Source organism: Hirundo rustica, chromosome 1 (genome assembly GCF_015227805.2).
Source record: "Hirundo rustica isolate bHirRus1 chromosome 1, bHirRus1.pri.v3, whole genome shotgun sequence".
Taxonomy (NCBI): domain Eukaryota; kingdom Metazoa; phylum Chordata; class Aves; order Passeriformes; family Hirundinidae; genus Hirundo; species Hirundo rustica.
Genome location: NC_053450.1, coordinates 99,694,669 through 99,715,878, shown reverse-complemented (window position 1 = coordinate 99,715,878; position 21,210 = coordinate 99,694,669). Strand labels below are relative to the sequence as shown.

The 21,210-nt window shown below is 37.3% G+C and overlaps 1 protein-coding gene across 3 annotated transcripts in view; it reads left to right on the top strand.

Moving 5' to 3' along the window:
• Positions 1-9,742, top strand: part of RAMP3 (receptor activity modifying protein 3) — a 43,602-nt gene extending 33,860 nt beyond the window's left edge. The window contains exons 4-6 of one of the 3 annotated variants that reach the window (XM_040070223.2): positions 7,708-7,767; positions 8,306-8,557; positions 8,648-9,742. In XM_040070223.2, coding sequence (XP_039926157.1) covers positions 7,708-7,767; positions 8,306-8,557; positions 8,648-8,663 — 328 coding nt within the window. In that variant the 3' untranslated portion in view covers positions 8,664-9,742. Of the gene's footprint in view, positions 1-7,707; positions 7,768-8,305 lie in introns of all 3 variants that reach the window. The other 2 variants (XM_040070234.2, XM_040070246.2) reach the window with 2 other exon arrangements.
• Positions 9,743-21,210: the final 11,468 nt, after the last annotated feature.

Here is a 21,210-nt window from a genome sequence, read left to right as displayed (position 1 = left end):
AAGGATTTATTCTTTAACTAGTCCAGTAGGTGACATAATCTTGAAGTTTAAGGATCTATAATTAGTGATTGATTTTTGATTCCCATTATTTCTGATCTGCTTGGTGCAGAACACAACAGCCACTCTCCTCCCCAAGCAAGTGGCTTTTTTAATTACAGGAATTTTTTGAAGTTTATGTAAAACATTTTCCATAATATAATCAGGAAAAGTGTACATTCTTACATGCTCATAGAAATTATGTGAGGAGGGTTATGAAAATGATGATGGAAGTTCAACTTAGAAGGAGATTAATTGTTGGTTTGTTTGGTTGTTTGTTTTTTTTTTAATTTTTCAGTCTGTGGAGAAGCTACAGTGGTGTTTTCTCAAAGTGTAAGCCTGGATTGACTGATGATTTCTATTTTCACAAGCTGCATATTACCAGATATTTCTCTCCCCTCTTTCCACTTGAAGAAATAGTGCTGTGATATTATAAAAGGCTTGTGCTACTTTGGTCTAAGTGGAGTCTAATAACAGCTTTCCACTCAGCAGATGACCACTTTAATACTCTTTAATATTCTCATAAAAATGGAATATGAAGCAGTGTTTTGTAGATGTAAGCTGGAATGAGGAAGGGCTCTTCTGTTATTTCTTTTCCTGTAAGTTTTTGTCTATTGGTCAGAAAAATTATTATCTTCATGGCTGCTTGTTTTGAGTGGCTGTCTGGAGGTGCAGCTGTGGAGCACCAGTCTGAATTTGAGCCACATTTTCTCTGTTCACCTATCAGCTTTGTTCATCTGGATGGAAAGAAAAGCCTTGTGCTCCTGAAATGTGGTGTGAGCTCAGAGCAGTTCTGAGCTAGCAACTTCCCTTCTGACTCTGGCTCCTCCCCAGATGTTGGATGATTGGATTGAAGCTGGCTGAGCATTTAATTTTAGACGCAGTGTTGGAATGATGGTTTTATCATGGAGTTGGAACATTCTGAGAAGAGTGGAAACAAATAAGCTATTATTTGTAGCAAACTTTACAAGGTGAATGAACAAAGTGACTGATATATTTGGGAGAAAGCAGAACCACTTCAACAGGTGACTCTGCCGGTGGCTGACCCAAATGCCTGCATGCACCAATAGCACTTGCGCTCATGCTGACTGGAGTGAGGATTGTGCACACCCATGGTGACTCAGGTGGAAATGCTTTTGGGAAGGAGTTGAGCTGAGATAGGTACAAGGATAGCATACTGCTTTGCATGTCTCTCCATCACTACAGTGACAGATTTGAGTGTAATGCTTTACTAGCTTCCTTTTTTTTATGAGGCTTTTTTTTTTTTGCTAGGCAGAACAGTTGTGGGACTAAGCGTGTAGAAGGTACTAGTTGTCCTGGACTCCCTTCCTTGGCAGGGAAGTCTTAAGAAAGCTGTCTTGTGCATCATGCCCTACAGTTATTCCAGTGTTTCCACCTGACTGTTTCTAAGCATACGGAACTTTGATTTGAAATGGAACCTGACCGTAAATAGAAGAAATGTGCTTTCAAAGGATATTATTGGCTTTTCAGGGCTCTCATCTCTGTCATGCTTGGCCTTTGATGGAGAATATGCACCAGAAAATGCCTAATTGTTTTCTTAATGACACTGAGGGGAGATGCACAGCTGATAGGAAAGAAAAAATCCAGATATTAGTCAGGTATTGCCTTTGCCCTGTTATTGTGAAGTTAATTTGAATTGAATAGAGAAATAACTGACTATAATAGAGAAAAAAGCCGATGAAGTAGCAGACGTGCAATCTGCCATTTTCAGCACTGAAAAGTGTTTACTGGAGATCGAAAGATGGTCTCATAGTTTGGATCTGAATTTGGAATGCTTCTTGCTTGCCTAATACAAGGTTTAAAATTTTAGTTGTAAAATTTCAAATATTGATGTCTACAAAAACGTGATGCTTGCCCCCAGAAACATGCTGTCTCCTTTAGTGAGAAGCCTAAGAAAATTAAGGGCTTTCACTAGTTGACCAACTTGACAAAACGTTGAAACTTGATCCATAAGAAGAGATTTTAAAACTTGTGTTTCTCTGACAGAATCACAAGCCTGATGTGTTTGACTGTAAGGGGTAGGTATGTAATGGTTTTATTCATGCTATTAAGGGCACTTCATCAATTCAACACATCATCAATGATGGCTACTTATGAGATAATGTGCTTACAAGAAGTTGGATATAAGTGTTTGTGGGATTAGGATTTGCCTTACTCTTTTGATTTTTGTCTGATTCAGGGGAATTATGGGATTGGCTTCTGAAGACATGATTTAATGATGGCTTCAGAGACTACCTCCCCTCTTACTGGGTGCTCTACAAAAATGGGCCAAATGTACAACTAAGTAATCATTAAAATCTAGGTCAGGAGTGGGTGGAAGGTGAAGCCTACTTGCCAGTTGAAGTTTCTGGCTTGGTAAAATTCTGGTGCTACTAAATATTTGATTTTAATGATGTAGTACCTGACGTCAGGCTATGTTTACCTCCTTGTTCTACATCTGCATAATGTAGTGGCTTCTATTGTTCATTAGACATGGATATTGGATTGTATAAAGTAACTGCTTTACATCTACAGTTGTTCTTGTATATTTACATATTCTGTCTGTATCTTTAGGGAATTAACAACAATATATTAATAGTTTTGCATTTTTGGGTATTTAGTTAGGTTTATTCAACCATTTTGCATTTTCCAGACAAGCTGTTGATATGAAATTAAGGGTGGATAGCTGTATTACCTTCAAAGGATACCAGAATCTGTTTATTGTTTTTGACCCAAGTGAGTAAATCTGTCACAATGTCCATTACTTAGTGGCATGAGAGTAAACTGTACTTTGTTATTTTTGTCATTAAACCAATTTTCCCCCTCCCCCATTCATTTCCTTCCTTATGTTTTTGTAGCACATTATTTTCTTGAGGCTGAATTCTGTATTGGAGCTGCACAACAGTAGATCTGATCTGATTAGGGAGGTAAAAATGTGACTGTCAGAATACTCATCTTGGCAGAAGATACGTGATTAAAAGAATGGTGAAACACAGACACAAATATGGAGAGATGTTGAGTGAGAAAATCTCAGAAATATTCCACCATATTTATAGGCTCCTAATCAATATAAATTAAAGCTGTCCTTTTTAACAGGGTGGTGAAACTGCAGGAAATTATCATTTGAAGCTTTGGATCCTTATTTGAAATTCATCCAGGCTGTTACACCCTGAAGTTCTGTACAATCTGGCTGCATCTCACGTAAGAATAGGCTTTTTTATTTTGTGTGAGGTTTTATGCTACTTCCTGCCTCCACTTCATGTGGAAATGTTGTAAGAAAAGCCTTTCTTATTATATGATATTTCTTGTTAGTATTTTTACATTTCAGCATTTCGTATTCCAGTCTGGGTGGAGGTTACAAGGATGGTAATTCATTTTAATATGTGACTGTGTATAAAGGAATTTTTGTTGAATAACCTGGGGGAAAACAAATAGTTTTAAAGCATCTTTATTAAAATACACCATATGACTTGTAGTGTCCTGGAACAGTGTCTCTAGGTTGCTGTCTGGGATTGTAGAGTAGCAGGAGTGAGCGTCCCCGGTGTATCTATTACCTAGTTTGCATCAAGACTCAATTATGCTAGAGAGATTTTTCACTGTATTCTGAGTACTTTGCGGACTCAAAATAATAAAAATTACTCACAATGTCTTATATGTGTCTTGTATTACCCTTCTATAATTATATCAGAAATCATGAAACTGATCTAATTAAAATGGGATAGTGGAAGTGTGATGGTTTGGATTTTAATTCCTGGTCCTCCTCATTAAGCAACATTCAGCAAAACATTCCTTACTGTTTATGTGCTGAGTGTCTCTGTGGTGGTCTATCCATGAGTGCTGGAGAGGTGGAAAGATTCTCCTATTGGAACTGACAGTGGGTCTACTGGCTGCAGCCAGAAAATGCCCTCAAATGTTTGTCTTAAGTAGCATATATGTGGTATTCAGCTTTTTGAGAATTGTTTGCAATTCTTTCAAATAACGATTTTGTATTGGAAAATGCTATTTTGTTAAAACTCTTAATTAAACAATCTATTTGTTTTCTTTGTCTCATGAAAATGTTGAGGAGAGGGCTGTGGGTTTTGTGTTTTTGTGAACCAGTCATCTCTGCAGTTGTCCTGCGCAGGGATATTGAGGAAAAAAGAGCAAGAATGTACCACATTCCTCCCTGGAGATGTGAGAAACTACTGATGAGATTCAAACCCCACTTGGACTGAGAAGTGCCCTGAGTGAGAGGCAGCTGTGTATCCTGAGACTGATGTAATAAACCCTACTGTCTGTTTAAATAGTTTGAGTGGACACTCCATGAAAGTGTCCCATTAAGGCAAATGTGTCCACTACCATTTCTCATAATAATTGCTTGCTGTCCAGGTTCTTGGTTATAGGTAATACATAAAAATGTGTTTTCTCATGGGTAAAATACTCACAAAATAAAATATTCCACAGTTTCAACACACACACAAAAAAAACCCCCAAAAAACAAAACCCAAAAAACAAACAAACAACCCCCCAAAAAACCCAAACCAGTGACACAGTTTTTATTATCTGGTTTAGTGGAAGGAAAAAGTGTGTGTGCTCTGAAAATTAAGTATTGTTCTAGAATATTGAAAATTGTCCTTCATGACAAATGTGTTATAGGTCAGAGATTGCTCTGAAAGGAATTATTTTTTGTGTTCTCTGAAAGCGTTTTCAATAATGTGCAGTATGACCAAGGAGTTGGTCCCTCAATAGAAAGTACAGTTGTCTGAGCATATCAGGGTAAAGCACATCTTTATATGAATTTTGCTGCTCAGACTATGCTTAGACTTTGGGTTTTGTCTATTGGGCTACTTGGCTGAGTTGAAACTCATATTAATTTCTTGGCACATTTGTCACAAAGCTTGTGACCTGGCTCCCAGCCAATATCCCTTTCCTGAGTACTACCTAGATCCCTTGTAGCTAGCCTGAAAGAGATGAAAATGTGTCTCTGCACAAAGAATAAGAATGTTCCCGCACCCTTTTATAATCTGAGAGGTGAAGGAGCTTGAGCTCCAATGTGCTCTCCAGTTATTTGTTCTGGGAATAAGTAGAAGCTTGTTACTCTAGTTTTTCTGAGTTTCTTTATTAGCCTTTTGATTTTCATAAATGGAGTCAGATCTTTTAGTTACTGTAGAATATTAGAGCAGTTTTTCTACCTTTCCCACAGAAGTAATATAAACAAATCCTTTGTTTTTCATTCTCTGTCTTTTGTTTGCATATTTCTAACCTGAAAACAATTGTAACTAACAATTTGTCTGGCCACTGAAGCTGAGGGGTGGAAACCCCAAAAAGCCAATCTTCTGCTAGACCCACAAATGTATAAAAAGTAAAAGAATAAACAAAGGGCTCTCTTCTCTCCGCTCTTTCAGCTGGGAGCTGGATCAGAGGAACCTCTGCGAAAATCTCTTGTCTGCGCTTGTCTGTGATTTCTTTGTGTGTCTTGGTGACAGAAGCTATCATTTCTTGTTCTTTCCTTTCAGAAGTTGTGTAACTTTAATGCATTTCTCTTGAAGTATCTCCAGTCAGAGGCCAGGACATCTTTGTCATAGTCATTTTGTTACACAGAGTGAAAAGGTTCCATATTCCAGCCTTTGCCATTTGAATAAAGAGAATTACATAAGGCATGAAAGAACTAAGCACAGGAGAATTGAACTAGAATTAAATATCTATTAACCCCCATCTCCCTCTTAAAAAAGCCCAACAACTGGCAAACCAATTGATCAGCTACAAGAACATCCTTGCTGTAGTAATGAGAATGCAGTTGCTCCCTTCTGAGGCAGCTGTTCCACAGTGCCATGCAGAGGATATTGGTTTTTTTTTAATATGAACTTTCTGTTGCGGTGCATAAACTCTAAATTACTAAACTACATAAATGTTTAAGTGAATTCAACTTTACAGGCAGACATGCAATTCTCCAGCAGCTGAGATTTTCCTTTATGTACGTTCTCAGAATTGTGTGATTGTGTGAACTAAGAGTTATAGTGCAGGTAGCTCTTTTTTTTTTTTTTTATGAGAGAAGGTTTTAAGGAAAAATTGTAAGGAATTCCAACTCCTACAATAACACCTTTATTCTACTTCAGCTCTTAGGAATTCAGTATTTCAAATACAGTGTATGTCACATGTTATTTTTATCTGGTCTTTTGGCAACACTTAACCAGCATTTTCTACCTATGTTGTATTTGCAATCAAAAATCAGTGGGAAATATTTTTGTTTGCACAATTTAACGTTTAAAGAAAGTCTACAGAATTCTTGGTATAACACTGAATTTTCTATAGGATTTTAAACACAGAGGAAAAAATAATTACATCATCAAGTCTTTGAGCTTAGGGTGGTTTTATGCAGAAATCACCTGGATTTATTGTTGGTTTTCTTATTGCAGGGGCTGTAACAGTAGCCATTGATGGCACAAGGGTGCCCATGAGAGCATGGCCCAGAGTCCAGCATTCTGGAGTCTTGCCTAGGGTCTGTGCCAGGTGGAACACTGACCTGTGGGCAGCTGGATGCTCCTTCATCTCTGCATTGTAGCCTGCTGAACCTTGTAGCCTTGCCTTCAGATGTGTTGCTCTTCAGGTCCTCTGGGACTGTATCTCCCACATTCAACTTAGATATCTCCAGCTTCTAATTTAGTCCAAGGACATAAAGACTGGATATAATCTGGTCACACAGAAGAATGACACTATTAAAATAGCAGACTGCTGATATTTGTATTTTATTTTTAGCTTATTTCCTGTTGTTTTCGTGTGGTTACTAATGTCACAAAAGCTTCCTTTCTAGTCACTTTGCTTAAAATATACGTACGTTGTGCATATATGCATCTTCATGCTGGAGTTTAGTGTTAGATTGTCCAGTGTGTTTGTGTATGAATGAAGCAGTATTGGCTCAAACTCCTTGAGAATGAGAACTGCAAGGAACATGCGAAGGCCTTTCTGTGAGGCTTTCTCTTCTTCTGTGCACACAGCTGTGAGAATTTAGATGCTTAGGAGGCTGTGTTCCCAACCTGTGTGCTTGTAGTATGGGCAGGCAGACATTTCTCCTGACAGATAGACAGTAGACTTGAGTCTTGGCTGAAACATTGAATGTCACTTCTCCTTTAGCAGCAAAGGACTGAGTAAACATTAGTCCCCTGTAGGACTTAATGTCATAACGAGTCATTCATCAGGAGTTACCATATTTACGTGGACTGTAAGGGAGACTGTAGGGTCTTCAGATCCTATAATAGGATGCTGTCCCTGGAGGTGTTGTGGACTTCTGCTCTATTTTTAATTCCACTTTGAAATGAGTTTAATGAGTCACTCAGGAACTAAAAAAAATGCAACAGACAATAATTCAGCTTCCTTATATCTTGCTCTATTCATGCACTGACCAGACACTCTTCATCTTTGTAATTTCCTATCTCCTCCCCCAAATCCATTCACTTCCTGAACTTCTTTGGCTTAACACCACAAACCCCATATGATTGCTCATTACTCATTTAGGCTTATTGTTTCCTCTTTTTTTTTTTCCCCTGAGGGGTAGCCAATTCTCATAAATATAAATTATTCCTGGACAGGTAATTTTTAGCACATGCAGCATTGAAATCACATGAAATCACAATTACAAGGAATTCCCAGTCTTTCAAAAGCAAACATGTAATTATAAATTATTTGTTTATTTAGTCCCTGCTGGCATTCGCTGGAGTTGGAAAGAAGAGGAATTTTGTCAAAAGCTAACTTTCTGTGTGTTTATTTTCCCATTATTTTCTTACTGCATGAGACTGCAACAGAACCAAAGTTTTTACACAGTACTGCATGTTGTGGTTCAGTCTTAGTGTCGCATCATAATTTTCACTGCAGCATCATGTCCAGTGGCAGTTGAGGCATGAAATATCCATATTTTGTTCAAAATGTCCTGTTATTGGCACTTGTGTCCTGTTCATGCATTTGTGTGCATGTTTTTAAAAGTACCTGTAGATGTCTCTAGTGAGGGAGTTCTGTTTGTACTTAAGTGGCATTAGGAGGTCCTGGCTGTAGTCAGGGTTTGACTGTTCTCCATCTGTGATCTCAGAACTTCACATGAAGTCTCTCACTTGCCTTAGTACATGTGAGTTAGTTCTTCTGTCTCACTGTGTAGTGAGTAGCCATAGCTTCCATTAGAGGTCCTTTAGTGGAGTATCTACATGATAGCAATTTTGTATGGTGCCCTCTGTAGCTTTCTGTAAGTGTAATATGCATATACATTCTATTTCAACTTCTCTTAATTTTCTTCTATTCCCAGATATTATGACAACTTTACCCAGTGCACAGAACGTGAGGCCAACAATGCAAGTTGCTTTTGGCCAAACCCTCTTGCAGAAGGCTTTATCACTGGAATTCATAAACAATTCTTTTCAAACTGTACGTCCGAAAAGGTTCACTGGGAAGATCCACCAGATGAAATTCTCCTAACACTGGTCTTGATCCCAGTCGCATTGACATCTGCCATGATAACACTGGTAGTATGGTGCAGCAAGAGAAGTGATATCTTGATGTAAGTTCTTTTTCTGGGCTTTTTTTTTCTTCATTTCTTTCTTCCCTAAACACTACGAAAGTAGGATAAAGAGAGGAATGTGTCATAAAGATTTCAGATCTGCTGAAATGGAACCAGATGTTCCTGTGAATGAAGAGCTGCCCGCTGCTGCTGCTGCAAGTCACTGCTTCTGTCTTGACCACGAGTGCTGCTGGTGGAAAACTCTACTTACAATGAGTCTCATCAGCAAGGAATTCGTAGACAGCTTCCAGAAACAGGAGAGTTTCCAGGCAGATGGACCCCTTGTCTGAAAAAGGGGGTAAAGTTACTTTCCTGTGGGTAAAGGTGGCTGGTAAACTTTTGCAAAATTGTATGTGTGTAATACTGACTGTGAGGGAAGTGATATCTCTTGAGGTTTTGTGCAGGACACTCAAGGTTTTCATCTGTGAGCCCTGTGACTTGGAGAGATCACTGGCAAAGGAACTGATTATGGATGTAACCAGGTGGCAGCTTTTCCTAGAAGCTAGTCAAAATCATCTTTATCAAAACTGGGAAGTATTGCTCTGGCAAAGAAGCAATTTATGTCTCCAGTGACTATCTGCACAAGGAAATTATCATGCTACATTATAAAATAGTTTATAAAATTCCTTTAAGCATGGCTGCTTAGAATTTTACTTCTTACTAACAAACTCTGGGAGGATGTACAGGTCTTACTTTACATAGCTGGAAAATGTGAGAGGAAATTGGCTGATTATAAATATACTAATAAGTAATGAAGAAACTTTCATATGCCAGACTCTTTATTTTTTCCTCTTTTATAATTATTATTCTTGAGGACTTGTGTTCACTGTATACTCCCCACTCTCACTTCAATTTGTGCAAATAAATATAAAGGTGTCATGTTGATTGAGGTGCCTTTCAGAGTATTTTATATAAATAATTCTTTGCCTGTGAAGAGTGTGGGAACTAAAGTATGAACATCAAAACTTGGAATAGAAGTAGGAGGAAATAAAAGAATTCTTATTCTATATTATATGTAATAGTTGAAATAAAGATCATAGGTTCAAAACAAAAGAACTCTGTGTTGCAAACCTTCCTTTCACAACATGACTTTCAGTCCAGAGCTCTTCTATGACAAGTGTGCAATGTCTGTTACAAGTGACTTTTCATTTTTCCATCCCTTATGCACACGAATAAAATACAGTTGAATGGCCGAGTAATTATGTTCTATATATTTTATAGTTAGATTTTCTCTTTTAAAAATCTGGCTCCATGTTTGACACTTAGGTCTGTGAATATTAAAAGCATTTCCATTCTTGAATCAAATTAGAAGTGCTGAATTTACTAGATTATTTATCTACATACATTTTATATAGATAAATAACTCCTATAAGCTGCACTGGTCTGTTTTCACATTTTCACAAGGGTTGAAGGCACCAACTTGTTTTTTCATTACTCTGATGTTGGAATGATTCCATTTCGAAAGTGTTTCCTGTGTTTTACCAAAGATTCTTCCTAATTCTCTATATTCTTGCAGAAACTGCTCTTTGTAAAAAAGAAGAATGAAATAATGTATTAAGCAATTCAGTTTAATTTTCTATTTAACTGTTATTTTCTGTATTAAAATACATTGGACCACCAAAGCTAGTGGTCAGTTTAAATGCCCAGCCCTCTCATTTTATCCAAAATATTGTTTGGTTAAGCATTTTTTTGTGTCCAAAACCAAACAATCTTATATTCTTCATGGAGTTTCATTTTAATCCTCATTTACTTAAACTTCAGCAAGCTTCAAGGCAAGTGTCAAAACTTCGGTTTGGAAGCCACATAACAAAAATTTTGACTTTTGAAAAACCACATTCATTTCAACCTAATTGTTATGTTTGGGCTAAATTCTGGACTGTTTCTGACTCATTTGAAATCATGTCCACCTAATGAACAAGTCGTCTGAGTGATATCAGTCACCTTAATTCATAAGCTTCCTTATAAATTACCCTATAAAATGGCCTGGCTACTAAGCGAAGGGGAAATCTTGATGACTTTATACCACCAGATGTGTACTGCGGTCTTTAAAAGAATGCCATGTTTAAAATCTCTAGTTCAAAGAGATTAAAAAAATGTAAGATCCACAGAAATAGAAATAGGAGATTTTACTTCATGTGCCATGGAGTAGGGGGAGAGGATTCTGACACTAGTCCTTGCTTTGGAGGTGAAAAAGGTGTGTCTTCCTCATCCAAGTGTGATTTTCATTTGTTTTTTATATAGCTGAAGAAGGGCAAAGAAGTTGAAACAGTGCATGGGAAACAACACTTATTATTTAATGTAGTCTCAGTGGTTTAAATCTGAGAAATATTTATAGTGTTTTTTAGGAAAAAAGCAGCTGCAGTAGTTAGTTCTTAACAGTTGTGTACATTAATAGAGACCCAGAATGATAATTGTTGAATCTTTTGACATAGGCTGTACTATGTGTTGATGAGAGTTATTGGTTAATTTATGCTGCATGGACCTCTCCCCCAAAGCCTGTTTCCATTGGCAAGAAAATCACATCTGGTACCAAGAATCTGGCTCATTTATTAATTGCAAATTAATTTGACATCACAACAGAGTGTCAGGAATAAAGATATTAAAAAAAAAAAGAAAATAACTTGCTCAAAATCCTTCCTAGAACTGGAACAGTTGTTAATCCCCAGCAATATTTAGGCAAAAAGAGAAGCAACAGATAGCTGACATTGCTGTGAGTTGTGGGATTTTTTTGCATTCAGTAACAACTGTGGAAGTGTGTATTTCCATGGGGTATAAGAGCTTCAGCAAAGAGTTAACAGAAGAAGATGGTGACTAGCAGGACCAAGACAAAGGCAGTGAGGACTGTCATCTCTTTCAAGAAAAATAGCAGGAGGCCAAAGGAGGTAGAGCTCCTTCAGGATAAGGACAAACATGGTTAAGTACACAAAAAATTCAGTGCTTTCTTTCAGGAGTATGACTTCACCATAAGCAGGTTCGTAGCAAATATCCCTTGGGGCATTGGTAAGGAATGGTGAGGAAATCCTGCATGCTGTCTTCATCTGTCCAACATTCATACAGGAAAGCAACAACCTCTTTCATTTCTGGCATCCCTATAATTAAGTGAATGTATGTAGTGTAAATGCCCTTCTACATGGGCTGGGCATCCAGATGAATTCTGGAGCATTCACAGGAACGCTTAACAGGCGTGCCCAATTTTATCTGGTGTAGGTGATGTCTCTTCCTGTCTAAATGTCATGTGTGGATCCTGGGAGCAGGTGTCCACCTGCTCCAATACATTGGCTCTTTTGGAAACTGAAGAAAGTATGAATTTTGCAAGATGTAATGCTGCAATGCTGGACATTATTTTGCTTAAGCCTTGATCATCAAAAGCATGAGGGTATTTCAGAAAATGAAAGGTCCTGAGCTGTATTTGCAAAGTCTGTGTTCCATAGGAGAAAAAGAAAACATTATCTTTTTTCTTTAACTCATGGGTGGTTTGGAAGAAAAAAGACAATTAGTGACTGTCATTGCTTCTGAATACAAGAAGAATGGAGCTCTGAATGTGCTTTGACAGAAATACCTATTAGCATGCATTGGTGTTTTAACAGTCAGAAGTGGACATAGAAAAAGCTATAGAGTTTTAGTTAAAGGGTCTGTTTCTGCTACTCTAAGAGAATTTTGAAATAAGAAGCTAAGACCCTCAAGCAGCTCTGTGGATTTGATAAGAGAAGCAAATTATCTTCACAGTAGGAAATCTGAGGAACATTGTGGCTACTACCTTCTCTTTGGCTAAACTCTCAACAGAACATTTTGAAAGGACACAAATAGTAATGGTGCACAATAGGCATAATCTGTCAACACCAACTGTGCCAAAACATTTGGGGAGTGGAGGCAGAGCCATGTGGTCACAGGCAGTATAGTGGTACCACCCTGCTTAGAGCTGGCTGCAAAAGCTAGTTCTGCTCAGCAGTGTCTGGAGACACATCAATGCAGGGCCATACTCGGCTTTGAGTGATGTGCCATTTTGCCTTATGCAGAAACCATCGCTAATGTGATGGCCTGACTGCTGGAATGGAGACAGCTTCAAATGAGTTTGTAGAAGATGAGCCTTTGTAGAGTTTCCTGGGAGTGTGTGTATACAGACAAGACTAACAAGCTGCTGGGAACTTGCAGGGATGGCAGCAGCATAGCTGGAATTACTCCTTAAGGTTTGACGTTCAGATATAACTGAGTTCTGTATAAATCTTTCATTGCGGGATATTTTTTCAAGTGTTGTATCTAGGTTGTAGATATCTGCAAGATAATAGGGTCTCATACTTTGTTTTCATCACATTCTAAAGGAGACTCTTGGTTTTGGTGAGATTAATGGTCAGAAATGCTCTCAAAGAACTATGGATCCTAGTGACAGTTTCACTGTAGCCTCAGCTACAATGTCGTAGACATCTAAATTATAAAGGATGTTGATCATGCTCCCAGTTACCTTAGATCTCTGTTCTTCAGTGCCCTAAGTAGAGAATAATCTTGGAAGGATGGTATAAGCATAAGAAAGTGAATGATCACAAGTTGCTTAAAAAATACTGAGATGTAGAACATACTTCCAACAATCTAATGATTGGAAATTACTGCAGTTAGAAAACCAATGGGAAATACAGATTTTTCCTGATTCAGTCCATTGGCTAATTGTTTTTCTTTGTTGTTACTTTTTTATTTGCAGTTATTCTTTTTTTTTTTCTTTTCTCTTTTTTTTTTTTTTTTTTTTTTTTTTTTTTTTTTTTTTTTTAATTAATGGGCTAGAAGGGAGAAATAAGGAGCCTGTGCCCATTAAAGCAGAGCCCTAAGTTTCTGAAGAGTGCCATTGTATTTCTCATCTATGATTAACATTAACATAGATCATTTGTCATCTTCATTCTCCTGTTGCTCAGAACAGCAGGAGAATGCAGTTTTTGCTTGACAGGTACAATACCATTAAAGTTTCAGAATGACAACAGTTGAAGCTTTTTAGCACATATCTGCTTAAAAGTGACATATGTTGAGTGACTTGGAAACTAGCTGAGCTATTCTTGGAGAGCACACCAGGGAACTACATAGGTGTAAAAACAGTGAGCGAGAACACAGATTATTCCACTGACACAAATCACTTTAAATCCTAGGAAATTACAATACATTTAATTGTTCACCTCATAAAAACAATCTTAGTTTGTAATTCAAAAACAACTGTATGTAAATATGTACCTTATTTCTCCCTACTCTTCAACAGGACTGTAACATAACTGTGAGGGAAACGTGCTGCTATTTTCCAGATAAGAGTTGTATACATTATGGAGACTCCATGACTGAGTGTGAGGGATATATCTTCTCAACATCTGATGCATAAAGAAATTCTGTATAAACCAGAAAAAGTTATATGGCTTCCTGTCACTGCAAAGAGGGAATCCCACTGGTTTATGTGCATGAGGAGTCACTGGAGGTACATATGAGCACAGAGCTGAGCTTCATTGGAACCAAGAACTATTGGGAGATAGCATATTGCACTGATAGCAGTCTTGGAGTGTGCCTGTGTCTGTTCAGACTCCTGTAACACCAAAGTATTCAGATTTTGATAGGTAATATTGGTCAGTTGTTGTAAAAGCAAACCTAAGTATTTCATGAGATTTGAACAAACAGGTTGTTTTGTTAGGAGCTTGGATAGGGACTAAATTTGAAAGCTCATTCAGTCATTCTTATTCAGATTACTGTAATGAGGCTTGGACTTGAGTGAGCTGTAGAAATCTAATTAAACTAAATGTTTGCTTCTAAAAAAGTAATGCATGCAAAGTTACACTTTGATTTTTAAGTTGGTCTCTGCCTTTTGCATGAATTTTAACCTGAATGAAGAGAGAAGTGTAAGGAAAAAAAGAAAAGTCAAATTGAAGTATCAAGATTTTTGCCAATTATTTAAATAAATTATTTATTTTTATAACTCTGGTTTATTTGCAATTTTGACTTTGTATAAAAGTATGTTACTTTGTTTAAGGTCAGCATGGATACTTTTTCAAAGGCATGAAGGTATTAACAACAGACAACCAGTGCCTTGCTTTGTGTTTTATTTTGGTGAAAATATTGGACACAGTTGTGTCACGGTCACAAGTCAGAGCCAGCAGACCTGAAGGAATAGCCAAGTCAGATTATAAGGAAACCTTGTTATGTCCTAATGGGGCACTATAGTAAAGTACTACATGGGGCGATCTGGAGTCACTCTGCAGACTGAAAAGCCTCACTTGGCAAGACTTGAGTTTGCTGTGTTTTGACGAAGGGAATACTTTTTTAGGACAGTAATTGAGGGTCACAGTTTATAGAAACTTTATAGGATCAGCATCTTAGAGACCTGTGTACTGGGATGCCCATGCTGGGATTTTGAATAAGCTCATTCCCATGAGTTTGAGTGTCTAAGGAGATATTGCTTAGGGTTTAATACTTATGAGGTGATTGCAATGAATTTCCTGTCAGCAGGGAGTGAATCCCAGTTCTCTTGGACTCCGTAATTTGTCCCAGTTTATTTTAAGTGAAGAGCTCTGCCAGCAGATTTTTACACTTTTTAGGAATTAATCTAGGCATTACAACTACTTTTTAAAACATTTGGAGAAAACACCCTGTATTTGACAATCACGTTGACAGAATATCTGCAGACTATCTGTTTTTTTCTGTCTTTCAACCAATTGGTTTTACTAGGCCAAAAATCACATGTTTTAGAAGTACTTTCTTGAGCAGAATAGCAGAACTGGCAAGTCCTTTATAATAACCAAAACCTTAATACTTAATGCCAAAATACTTTGATAAATCTACTATATACACTTTCTTTTCCCAAAAAGAGCATAAGGAAATCAAACCATTATTCATAATTTCAGTACTTCAGATGTGGTGATTGATCACTGGATTGTTTCCATCTACACGCTGTATATAATCTGAAATATGAAATTATTTTTATTTAGCTGCAAAAATGTGAAGGAAAATGCTTCTGGCTCTGGCTGCATACAGTCGTAGATTACAAGACTGAAAGATATGGTGTTTTGTGTAATATGCAGTACTGTCAATGTATACTCTAGGGTAGCAGTTTAGTGCCCAAATCAAGGACAGCAATAGGTCACAAATGCTTCTAATACTGCAAAAGTGTAGTAATGAAACAGGAGAGGTTTGCTGAGGAAAATCAACATTATAGTATTTACTTACATAAAGGATTCAACATGATAGTTTATGATGCCGGTGAGGCTTTCATTTAAAAAATGAAACCCAAACCCTGGTAAAGAGCAGGAATACAGTTAGATGAAATCTTGGAAAGGCAAAGGCCTAAATCTGCATCACGCTGCTGAAGTTTCCCAAATGTAACTTGTTTGATTTGAGTCTGTTAAATGTTTTGCCCTGCTGTGGATTTCTATGATTAATTGTCTTAGGTTCCAGAAGTTCAAGAACATTAAATGCAAGAGAAGAAGCACAGCTAATCAAGTAAAATTTATAAACAGTGCAACTTAACTAATGTGTGTTCCAGAGACCATAAAGCAGTTAATTCTGTGTTGAAAAACTGACATTGTTCATCAGTCTTTTAAGGTCTTGTGTTTTTAGTTTTGTGTTGCTTTGTTTTGATTTTTTTTTTTTCCCCACAAGTATCACTGGTCGCAGTCTAGTGTTATCTATTGTATTACAGTTTTAACCACAGAATGTCTATGGAATGATGTGAAATCCAAAGTCTGGAGAAGTACAGTTGAAAGATGATGCATTTTTGTGTCAGGAGTACAACATTATCAGCAGTTTGAAACAGAGGTGGGTTAAGATTGCAGTTTTTCTGGACTTAAAAATCAAGTACCTTAACTTGGATATCTCACTTCAGGCTCACAAACGTGAAAGTCTTGATTTCACTTGTTTAGAGTGGGTTAATTGTATGGGTCCAAACTCTGTTTTACATTCTCTAATTGTATAATATTTATAGAGTGTTATGAACATGATAATTTTCTGCCAGTGTACTTTATGGTAAGAAATCAGAGTTTGGACTCCATGGCTCTCAGAGGATGTAACTAAAGGGTCAGCTCTCTGTTTCGAGACTCAAGGTGTCCTTTTTTGTGCAGTTAATATCATTCCAGTTGCCAGGATGAGAAGTTTCAGGGAGAAGTTGTGGTAAGAAGTAGAGCAGTGCATCCTTTCTGTTGGGCTCAAATTCCTTGGAGCCCAATGACAAGGACGGGAGTCTGGGGAATTCAAAGAATAAGAACTTTTCCTATTGGACCACAGCTACGTGCCTGTCTTAACAGTCTCCTTTAATGGGGTTAACCTTCATTTTCATTTGATGGCTTTAAACAAATGTCTGTCAAACATTATTTCCACCACTGCAATTCTTAATTCTCTTCCATTTTCAGTGCAGTCTACAGAGTCTAAAAGATTTTTGCCCTTCAGAAATACACCAAGCAGCATAAAAGTTCCTTTAAAATGTTACTGGTATTTATCAATGTTAGCAAATGAAAAATATTACCTATTCCCCTTTATCTTGATTTCTATATAGGTTAGAAAGATGTATATAAGGAGAAGTAAAAAGTAACAGACATATTTTCTTGAGAAAAATGTTTCCAGCTGATGTAACACTTGACAGACATTTTACAGTACCTGTAACAAGTGTGTCAAAATCATATAATCAATGTAAGTATTCATTTAAATTTTTATTATATTTGTAAATTAATTTATGCAAAAGTTATAGACTGATGTTTTCCCTTGGTTTCTAAATTCCCTAGTATATTGAAGTACACTGTATATTGTACAGAGGTTTTGTAACACAAGTCAGGACACTTAGGATGAATTTGTCATACTCATATTCTGTTGTGCCCAAAGCTATTATTAAAATCAAAGTGTTCAGAGAAAAAAGGCCAATGCAGTAACCAACTGGACCAGCCAGCTCACAGACAGAAATAGAGCATAGTCCTTTTTGTTGAATATATGCTATTCTTGCTCATGGGGATACGCAGCTGGAGGGAAAAAAAGTGTCTGTTTTTCTTCCAAATATTTGTTATAAATGGAATGCATCATTTTACCCTTCTGTAAAGTACTATTCAAAGTAAAAGCTTTGGAATAAAATATATATATATAGTTCATGGTGTCCCTTTTGAAGCATTTATTTCAGTGTTCAAGGATACAGGCAAGTAATTGATGCCTAGCTATCTGATGGAATTTGAAAATGGCCAGACAATATAGTATGATGAAAAACCAGCAAAGTTGGCTCTGTTTGGCACTTGTGCAATGCACTTTATTTATGGAGAATGTATCTGCTTCTTAGGGGAGATGATTATCATTTGTAATTCATGCACTAGGGTTTCCAAGTAATTTTTTTAAAGCATGACTTCTGGGAAATTTCACCTTTCACTGACAGAGAATATATATCCTTGATGAAAACTAAGTGTGACATTAAGAGTAAGGTTTTCTCTAGAAGGTCTTTCCTGCCACATAGCCTGCCAGCCAGGTTACATCCCAGGCATGTCCCTGCAGCCTGATGGGTCCCTGCCACCACACCTTGTTAAGTGTCACAGGGATGAGGGTGCACTGCCTGGCCCTTGCTCCCTGACACCTGGAACACCATGGAAATACTGATTAACTTATTATACACAATTTCATGCCTCAAAAAGACATGAAATGTCATTCTCACAAGCCTGCGATTACCAACAACAGTGAGACATTTTTGTCCCATTCCATCCCATGAAATAAACCCCTACAAATCTGAGTGAAAGAATACATTAGCAGTAAGTAACATAAGAGCAGTCTCCAGGGCAAATCTCACTTAATGTTTATAAGTTAATGGTAATAAGAGCAGTAGAGCTAAATTGCCTGGTTAACATGGGAGTGTTTTAATTGAATAGAAGCCAGAAAGCAAACTTGCATTAAAGTGAAATCTATTACAATGCAATCCATCCGTCAGTACTCTAGGGTGGCATATAATCCCTCACCTGGGAAGCTGTTTATTTTTGCTCAAACTTTCAGCGTCTTTGATGGATTCAGTTGCTTGTAAGCTTGTATATTTCCATGGTTCTTTCCTGACTTGTTCTGAAATGACTTCAGAATATACTTGTGCACCAGTAAATTCAGTTGAATTGATCTGCTGACCTGCCTTTGGCTGGATCATGCCAGAACTGTGACATATAGAGCAAAATTTGGATCCAGCTCTGAAACTGATGGAAGAGAAAGAGCAATTCCAAAATACGGTTTGACTTTGACTAATGTTGAATTTTTGAGTCAACATTAGTAACCCAGACTTGGTCTTTTGAGTGCCATCACAAATTCAGGCCCAAATATTGTGAGGATATTTTGCTTTTTTTGGTGACTGAAGAGAATTAAAGGCAAAAGAATATTTCCAGCTGCAGAACTTTCAACCAGATACCTTATTCTTGCATGAGTCATGAGTTGCTGTGAAAATTATTAGTCTGTGTGCTGGTAGTCATTATATAGACACTAGCCTATTAAAAAGTTGGTTTTGAAGGAAAAAATACATGAGATTTAAAGTCATAGGAAAAAAAGGGCTGAAAGAATTAACTGCAACTATATTGTCCCCGAAAATATCTTGTCTTAACAGCTTTACAGACAGTAACACAAAATACACCTGAAAGCACAGAAACCTGTCTCAAACCTTTCTCCTTTTTTGAAAACTGACTACAAATTCCTGCTAAATTCTCCCACTAAACATGATGCATCTGACAGCCACAGGCCTTCCAAAATGGAAGATAGTTTGTAGTGGTCAACTGTTTATTAGACCAGCAGCAGTAAATATGAGGCATGCTGCAAGCCACATATTTCCTGGGACTGATGATCAAGAGCAAAAGTTAATGACTGCAGTTAATGTCACCAATGCATACTGTTCCTTAGGATCCCACCAAAAACTGTCATATCAGAGCAATAATTTCAGTTCTCAGGGTCATATGATCAGCTTCCTCAGTTTTATTTCCCCTCTCTGGGGTGAAAAAAGTGCCTGGGAAAAAGTGCCTGTGTTATGTTCCTCTCTTAAGAAACTGCAGGATTCCTGGCTGCTGTAGTGGATCAGAAGTGTGCAGTAACTGCTTTCTATTTATAGTCCTCCTCTGAGGCTGGGATAGATTGACAAGAAGTCAAGCATTTGATAAGGACAATGAAGTTTACAAGAAACCTACATGATGTCATAGGGTCACTTTTACTGCAGCTGGCTTATAATTGTAATTCGGAAGAAAGGTCATTTTTATTTCGATTGTCTTTTATTTTAGGGGAGGTTCCAAAGAAAAAGAATCCAAGGCAAAGTTCACTCTGACCGTATTGTACATAAGAAGCTCCACTAATAATGTCAATGTCCTTCCTTGGTGGATTTTTTACACTGATGTTTGAATGCAAATCAGGCACTCCCCCAGGTTTCCCATGCACCAGTTTGTCCATGTGGACTGGGATGGAATACTGGCCATATTGGGTATGTTTGACCCTTTATTCACTGTGGTGCCTGAAAACAGCTTTGCTTTAAGGTGTCTAATATGACTGTTGAGCTCAGGGAAGTGATTTGATCCTTTCTCAATAAGTTACTTTGTTTTGGATTTTTTCCAATGCAGTCAGTATCAAGGACATTAAGGGTGGAACCCAGGTTATAAACCCACAGTAAATAAATAGAATAGAGGAGCCTGCCACTTTTTATTGGCTTTATAGGTCTGGACAGTGGGAGTCCTACATCTGTACATATGTTATTAAAGCCACACAGAACCTCTTGGATGCTCCGTGAAGATAACTGACTATATCCCTGGTAGTATACTCTTCCAAAACTATTTCCTACATAGGCAAAAAAAAAAAAAGAAAAGAGTCCATGGAACATTGATCATGCTCACCTACTTTCACATCATGCATGTAAACTGGGAAGGCTACTGCAAAGCATGCATTACTATTATTTAGCTGAAAACCATGGTCAAAAAGTCGAGTAGTAGAAAGGTGTGCTGTATGTGTGCATGTGTGTGCATATGTAACTCACAGTTATGAATACTGGAAGACAAACCAAGATAATCCATTAATGAAACATAGATCTAAGGGGATGGAAATTTGCACCAAAAAGCCCTAAAATAATAAATTAATTATTCATGTGCCAAAGAATACATCATAGATTTTATATGAAATACAGTAGATGCTGTGAAGAGTCTTTGGTTTTCTGATTTTTTTTATTAACCACACTTTCCCTGGTATGTAACATAGGCTCTGGAAATATTAAGTAGACCTAACAAGAACAAAATCCTAACCTTGTGGGCTTCTTCATACAAAATACAATTAAACTATGGAACTTGTTTGCCAATGGATGTTTTGAGATGCATAGCAGCAGCAAAAACCAAACTGACTTACTGGATGGAAATCAAAAATAATGTTACCAAAGCATACAGGAGTCACAGGTAATTTTGGAGTCCATGTCGGTTTCTGCCTCAAAATCTAAATAAAAAAATATATAATGCAGAGTGTGGCTTTGAAGTTGAAGCAAATAATTGTGTGAATGCTTCTTTTAATTCATGTATAACTTTCAACTTTCATTTGGTCTCTTTAATACACAATATATTTGGGTTCTTTTACCTAATCAAATAAATATATTGACTGCTGGAGTTTGAGAAGGAACTTTACATTGAGAAGTACTAGCTTTCCAGAGTATGACCCTCAGAGAAGAAAAGAGTAAACTGTCA